This window comes from Micromys minutus, assembly GCF_963924665.1.
Source record: "Micromys minutus genome assembly, chromosome: 31".
Lineage (NCBI taxonomy): Eukaryota > Metazoa > Chordata > Mammalia > Rodentia > Muridae > Micromys > Micromys minutus.
In genome coordinates, this window is record NC_137966.1 from 545,021 (window position 1) to 553,107 (window position 8,087).

Genomic DNA, 8,087 nt, shown 5'->3' on the forward strand with positions numbered 1-8,087 from the left:
GTTTAAAAATCACACTTTTGGAACAACCAGTAAATAACCCTGGGAAAAAAACCAAACATGGTCAATGGAGGAAAATACAAAATTGTACAGGTGATCGATTTCTACTTTATGTTTCTTGTTTAAACTTACTCAGAAGAATCTGGACGGTCCCCACCCCACCTCCAAGTTATAAAGTGATAACTGTGTATTTCATCTTTGCAAGGAATTTAGAAATGCTACTTAGTAAATACTATTTAGAAGTGAGAGACAAAAAGATCACAAATACACTTTCAAACTTTGTTACAAAACAACATCTGATCGCTTCATAAGAAAAAATTGTTGCCGGTGGGGAGCAGAAAGGCACAGTTGCCCAAGAGAACACATTCTTCTGGCAGCTGGCCAAGATGAAGACAGTAGAGTCGAAAAACCTCCACTGTGGCTAGAGCGGCTCCGACAGCGACAGGAACTTCCGGGGTGGGGCCCTTTCATTGCTTCCCTATGGCGAATGTGGACTTTCAACACCGCTAGGATCGGCAGTCTCTTGACTGCTACTTCCGTCACTTTAAGACGATCCCTGAGATTGGGGTTGGCCATGGCCAAGAGCAAGTTTGAGTACGTGCGGGATTTTGAGGTTGACGACACTTGCCTGCCGCACTGCTGGGTTGTGGTGCGGCTGGACGGCCGGAATTTCCACCGGTGAGCTGGCAGGGTGGGAGACCGCGTGGTGTGCCTGCACTTCCGGGAAGTGCGCCCATAGTTTCCGGGGTAACGCGGCAGCCAATGAGCACGCAGCATTCAGCGTCTCCTGTAGAACTTGCTAAGATCAGGCTTTGCTGCTAGGTGGTTGAGATATTTAAAAAGGAACCGGGTATTGTAATTGGTGAAAAGCCCGTGCTACTTTAGCAGAAAACAGTTCGCAAGAACTTTGTGTTGGGGGGAGGGGTTATTTCTCGGTCCACCACTTAAACTTCAGCCAAACGTGCAACCCTTTTGTTATTTCTGAGAGCTATTAAGAGGCCTGCATAGGCCTATCTGTGGTCAGCAGTTGACAGTATGTCCCTTTCACATTGTCAGCTTCATATTACCTGGGCTGGCTACACTAGAGACAGGAGGAAAAGGGGAGAGAGAATGTAAACTATTGGGGACTTAGTTTCAATAAAGGGCTGTGTTATTAGTTATTACCATTTTATAGCTGTATAAGTACATGGAATTATAGTAATGTTTATGAGCACTTAGGAAGAGTCAGACATAATTACATTTTGATCTCCTAATCATCAGTACAACCTGGTAAGGTAATAATATTTCCTATTCACTTAATAAGGTGAACTTCATAGGCAAGTAGACTTAGGCCTAGCAGCTGTATCCCTTTTTGACTGTCAAAGCAAGAAAGAAAAACTTACTATTTTTTTTTTTTTTCTGTATATGCCTATGTGTAAGTGTAGGGTCAATGTTGGGTGTCACTTGTCAGAGCTGTCCACCTTGTCTTTCTTGAGATGAGGTCTCTGATGGAACTTCCTTGGACCTCACCAAATACCCTAGCCTGGTGGTCATCTGCCCCAGGAATCCTCTTGTCTCCACCTCCCCAGCATTGGGATTACAAACAGGTGCTACCAAGCCCCCACCCTTTCTTTGCATTTCCGGGCCAGAACTTGGTCCTGATAAACAGTTTATCTACCGAGTTATTTCTCCATCTCTTTTAACTGCCTCTATGGATGGTGTTGGTAATGACAGACTCTCCACCATTTGTGCTCTTCTCTTATCTATGAAGGTTTGCTGAGAAGCACAACTTTGCCAAACCTAATGACAGTCGGGCTCTCCATCTGATGACCAAATGTGCCCAGACAGTAATGGAGGAGCTGGAGGACATTGTGATTGCGTATGGACAGAGTGATGAGTACAGCTTTGTGTTCAGGAAGAAAAGCAACTGGTTCAAAAGAAGAGCCAGGTGAGTTTCAGCCTCCTGTTAGGATGTTTTCTCCCATTCTCTGTCCCTCTGATTACAACAGCTGAGATCTTAAAGATTGTGGGTGATGTTGCATTTACAGAGTACACATGTCCTATTTTGACTTTTCCTTCATGCTGTCTATTTTTTTTTAGATGCTTTCTTTATCTAGTTCTTTCCCTTCTGTGTCCCATCAGTCCAGCTTCCAGACTAACCTATTGACTATTTAGACTATGAACAGAGCTAGAAAAATAGAGTATTAGTGATTCATGGGCAGCTTCGCCAGGGTCACCCTGTCCATTTGTTAATTTATCAAACTTGTTAACTAAGATACATCTGATGTTGAGTTTGGTAGTATGTTGAAACTCTTAGAGGAATCAAATTATATGCCAAATTGGTATGTTTTTAAAGTAATGGTTCCCTTTCTTCCAAGACTGAAAACAGCACCATGCCCACAAAACAACAATATGGAGAAAAATTTTGGTGTTAGTGAGTGTGCTGGCTAGTTTTATGTCAGTATGTCAGTTTGACAGAAGCTAAAATTATCAGAGAGGCAGGAAACCTCAAGTAAGAAAATGCCTTATAAGATCAGGCTTGCAGGCAAGCTTGTGGGGCATTTTTTTAATTAGTGATTGATGGGGGAGTGCCCTCTCTGGACTGGTGGTCCTGGGTTCTATAAAAAAAGAATGTGAGCAAGCTATGAGGAACAAGCCAGTAAATAGCACCCCTCCATGGCCACTGCTCCTGCCTTCAGAAACCTGCTCTATTTGAGTTTCTGTCCTGACTTCCTTCAGTGATGAATCGTGATGTGGAAGTATGAGCCAAATTAACCCTTTCCTCCCCAACTTCTTTTGGTCATGGTGCTTCATCACAGGACTAGTGATGCTAAGACACTAAGTAGCTTAAGTAGAGGCTGGCCATATTTAAAATATACAGCCTGATATTAAAAGTTTTTCTTAGCTGAATATATTTTATCTTCTAGCTGACTGGGAGGTTTGTATAATCTCTCTGTTGTATCCACAAGTCCTATCTTGGTGGGGAATTAATATCAAATACTTTCTCTTTTCTTGTTCCACCCAATGTGTCTTGCAAGTAAGTTCATGACTCTCGTGGCCTCCCAATTCGCCTCCAGTTATGTGTTTTACTGGCGGGATTACTTTGAGGACCAGCCCCTTCTGTATCCCCCAGGATTTGATGGAAGAGTTGTGTTGTATCCTAGCAACCAGACTTTGAAGGACTACCTCAGCTGGCGACAGGCAGACTGTAAGTGGCACCAAGAACACAGTTTGAGTCAAACTACCAAACCCATTCATTAAAACTGTAGGTCTGATAAAAGTTTGACTCATTGGTATGTTGCTTGGAGTCGAGTGTCTTTTAAAAAAATTTTTTTTCCTTTCAATAGAGTCTTTCTTTAGCCCAGGCTGACTTTCAATCCTGCCTCAACGCTATGAGGCCTGTATTAGAGTTTGTGCACCACTACACTAAGCTGTCTCTCATACACTGATTACTTAACAATATTTGAAAAGTTAGTAGATTTTATGGGAAAATTACCTGTAATTGTTTGCTCTATGTGTGTATGGATGTGTGTGCATATGCATGCTTGTCTATAATTGTACACGCATGTGCTTATGTGTGCTTGCCTGTACACGTATTGCAGAGCCAGAGGAAGACATGGGTTGTCCTGTTTCCTCACTCTGTTCTGCCTTATTCCTTGACTGAACCTGGACCAAGTCTGGCAGCTGGCAAGCCCCCGAGATCCTCTTAGATCAGCTCTGGGGTTCCAGGTGCACATGGCTATGCCCAGCCTCTTACACGGGTACTGGGATCCAATCTCAGGTCCTCTGGCCTGCACAGCAAGAGCTCTTACCCATTTATTTAGCCATTATTTCTTCAGCCCATGTTTGCTTTTTAAATACCAGAAGATAAGGTATTCCTGCATTCTCGTTCCATTTATGCAGAGCCTGCATGGTAGCAGCACCCTTTTTGCTTTGTGACACACTCATGAAGTCATAAGCTGCATAGCCCTTGATATTCCCTACCATTTCCTTGGAGTTGTCTTGGCAGCTGTTTCTAGGATGAACACACCTAAGTCAGCAGATTTGCATTAGGCATTGCTGGCATGACCATGTGAAGTTGTTATCAGGAAGTAAGTTTACATTCCCACCCCTTTTACTGTCTGTGTAGGCAGACTGGGCAGCCACTAAATGTCTCTGAGATCTCTGTACTTTAAAATGGAGAAAAGCTAGATTGTGGTGTTCCTGGAAACTTAAATAGTCTATATATAACACAAGTAAATATATTGTAATACATAATATTATACATTTATAAGAATAAGATTGAGTATATATAAATGTTATTTTGTTTTTCTCACAGGTCACATCAATAATCTTTATAATACAGTTTTCTGGGCCCTTATCCAGCAGTCTGGACTAACACCAGTCCAAGCCCAGCAGAGATTAAAGGTATAAAGATCCTACAACAGAAACACAGTTGAGGACATTTGCTCTGGTCTCTTATAGCATTTCGAGAATGTTCCCTTTTGTTCCTTAGTTTCCTTTACAGCTCTATTTTGAAAGGATATAGAGATCTCAGTAGCAGAAACTCTTGCCTGTGGTCAGCAGAGTTGGTCATTACTTCTCTTGGGGCCACTGTGTCAGCGTGCTTACACTTGGCTACGGTTGCATCTTGGGTCCTCACCTCTGTAGTTGGTGCATGTGCTCTTCTCCTTAGCCCCTGAAAGTCCTCTCCCCTTGTGCTATATTGTATTGGACTCCTGTTATAAGCCCCTGAATAAAATGGGGGTCAGTGCTCAGAGTCACGTAGCTGTAGGCTGTGTCCTCTCTGCTTTAGTAAACTTTGGGATAATAGTTCTTACCTCATAGGCTTATAGAAGGTGCATGCCTTGATTTATTCAAACACAGAGAAGTGCTGAGTAAGTGCTGGCCTGCTTTCTTCCATAACACTGCCACTTGTGGGATGACTAATTCTTCAGGACAGGTCCTGATACAGTATCTTCTACATTGCGAGTATTGAGGTATTTGTGGTCTTTACTAATAGTATCAGTGGTGAAGACTTACTTATTAATACCAGTAGGAATTCCAGCAGCCATGTCCAGTTAGAGCCAAAATCAGATTTTGCTTCCTCTTAGAAGAGTAAAGACAGTTGGGCAGTGGTAGCGCATGCCTTTACTCCCAGCACATGGGAGTTGGAGGTCTGGGGCACAGGCAGACAGATCTCTGAATTCAGGCCAGCCTGTCTGCACAGTGATTTCCAGGAGAGCCAGGGCTACCTAGAGAAACCCTGTCTTGAAGAAAACAAAACAAATAGTATAGATAGCCATTATCTACTTTCTTTTCTCGGGAATAGAGATGATATTGTGATCAAGTAAGAAATGTCAACACCAAGTTGATATGTCCACAAAGTTGTTCTTTCTTGTTAGCTCCTACTAAGGCCACAGAGTGTGGTCAGTGCAGCCAGGGTTTGCAGCAGAGGGGGATTTCATGATTGTAGATGCCGAGATTAGAGTATTAGGGACTGGGATGTAGCTCAGTAGTAGAGTAATTTGAATTTTAATTAAAATAACATTCATTAGCAACTGTAAGAGGAACCCACTGTCCTTTCCCTTGGCAGTGGGAGGGTAAGAAAAAGACCTACTGAAGATTTTTCTCTGTGTTTCCTCAGGGAACTCTGACAGCAGACAAGAATGAGATTCTGTTCTCTGAGTTCCAAATCAACTACAACAACGAGCCACACATATACCGGAAAGGGACAGTGTTATTGTGGCAAAAGGTAAGGCTACATATTCAGAGAAAAATGGTGGTCAGACTGTGGGAGCCCTAGTCCCTCCCCAGTTCTGTTTTGCTCACCGTGTCTGGCTCTGGTGCTGGTGACTAGCATGTCATAGAATTGTTCCAAAAGAAGGCAATGTACAGGAATAGTTTGGATGCTCATTTTTGTCAGTCAGTAGTGGCCTGGAATCTCTTAGAGTAGATGTAATTAGCATCTCAGAATTTTAAATTTGTACACATGCTTCCTGTGTCCACATATCAAATAAACCTTTTTAATGGTGAAGTATGGAGCTGGAGAGATGGCTCAGCAGCTAAGACCACTTGCTCCTTTCTAGAAGACTTGGGTTCAGTTACCAGCACCCACATGGTGGCTCACAACCATTTGTAACTCCAGTCCCAGGAAATCCAACACCTCCTTCTAACCTCCTCAGGCACAGTGTGAATGTGGCACACCTATTTTGCATCATAAAACATTAAAAAGAATATTTTTTTCCCATGCTGGATGACACCATTACGTGGTTCGTCCCCTTTAGGACAACTGAAGTACTAAGTCCTGAGAGATACCATAAACTGGGAATGTGGGGAACAGATGAGAGGCTTTGACTCTGAGCAATTCTATTAGATTTCCCAGAAATTCACACTCACCTTACTATTCTGGGGTGCATCTGTACCTAATCCAGCCATTATTTTCCTAGCCATCAGCCCATAGGCATAATTATTTCTCTAAACTCATTTCTTTTTCATGTTAGATTTTTTATGAATGAGTGCTTCTAAGGATTAAAGGGCACCCTGAGAGCCAGACATCCCACTGGCAGCCTCGGTTTATTACCTTTTCTCATGTGTTTGCTTTTTAGTCCAACCTTGGGTGCTTATTCAGGCAGAGGAGAGGTACCTTTAGTTTCATAGTTGTTGCTGATTAGGAAATCAGTTCTGTTTTTTTTTTTTTTTTTTAACTAAATCAACTTACACTAAAATAGTAACAACAGTTGTCTCTCAACTAAGAGGGTAAAAACCCATTAGTTTCCTTGTTCTTAGGCCTCAGCCTTTATAGTCGTCCCTCGGGGACAGAGGGCCCTGTCACTGCACAGTTTACTAGACTGGGTAGCTCAGCAGTCCCAGTCTGGCACTGAAAACCTGGAAGGCTCCTGGGATTGCTGGTCCTTAGTCAGCAATGGAAGCTGGTTCTAGGTACCAGAAGATGACTGCCCACACCTTGAGTGGGTCCTTCCATATCAAGACAGTCTGGAAGATTCTATAGTTGAGCCCTTCTGCTCAGATGACTCTTAACTTGTGGCAAGGTGACGTGAAAACTGGCCATCACAATCCCTTTTCAAAACACAGCAAAGTGACCTTTTCCCAAGACTCGCTGAAACTTTTGTGTTGCCAAGGACCAACCCAGGGCCTTACCTATTGCAGAGGGGAAGTCTACCACAAGTCTGCAGCCACAGCACTAAAAGTGCTGGTTGATTCTGTTAGCTTTTGAGACGGGGTCTCACTGTGTAACCCAGGCTGACCTTGAACCCCTAAAAATGTGCCTACCTTTCAAGTGTTGGGATTAAAGGTGTGTATGCCATTCCAGACTAGATGTGTATCTACACAGAGAGATGGCTACCCTGCTGATACATAAAACTCCAGCAGTCAGTGGCATATCAACTGAAAAGGTGAATTTCTCCCATAATTCCCTTTGCGCCTCCCCCCTCCCCAACCCACCTCTCTCTCAACATCATCCCTGTTCTGTCTTTTGCCCGTAGGTAGATGAAATCAGAAAACAAGAAGTTAGGCTGCCAGCAGAAATGGAAGGGGAAAAGATGGCTGTGACTCGGACCAGAACCAGGCTGGTGGCCTTGAACTGTGATCTCATTGGGGATGCCTTCTGGAAGGAACACCCAGAGATTCTGGTGGAAGAGAATTGATCTTGCGCTGTTCAATTATGGCACACTTAATCATGCAGGGCTCCCCGAGTTTCCCCCAACCTTAGGTGGCTCGAGCATTCCTGGTCCCAAGAACACTGTCAGGAGGGACAGGACTGGAGTTGGGTGGAGACAGAAGGAGAGATGTGTGGGGGCGGCATATCTTGTTCTGCTTAAGCAGAATACCTTAAAAAAAAAAAAAAAAAAAAAAAAAAAAAAAAAAAAACTGGTGTTAGAACATGACTTCTTTGGCTCTCTTCAAAATCATGGTCCTATTTTTATAAAGGAACTATTCATACTTTGCTGGAGGAGTCATTTTTAGCTGTGATATAAACCTTACAAAAACCTGTCACCTCTTTCCACCTCTGATAGAAGAGGAGCCCAAACTCTACCCTCACCCACTTAACTAGAGAACACGACGACTGAAAAATCCCACTTCTGACACCCAAGTGCTTATACTTATCTTTT

The 8,087-nt window shown here is 43.2% G+C and overlaps 1 protein-coding gene across 1 annotated transcript; it reads left to right on the top strand.

Moving 5' to 3' along the window:
* Window positions 1-484: 484 nt before the first annotated feature.
* On the top strand, window positions 485-7,880 carry THG1L (tRNA-histidine guanylyltransferase 1 like; the record flags this gene model as incomplete). The annotated part of the gene is made up of 6 exons (XM_080942491.1): window positions 485-675; window positions 1,748-1,924; window positions 3,015-3,184; window positions 4,295-4,383; window positions 5,603-5,710; window positions 7,461-7,880. 6 exons carry the CDS (start codon window positions 485-487, stop codon window positions 7,620-7,622), a joined length of 897 nt encoding a protein of 298 aa, XP_080798617.1. The 3' UTR covers window positions 7,623-7,880.
* Between the last annotated feature and the right edge of the window lie 207 nt (window positions 7,881-8,087).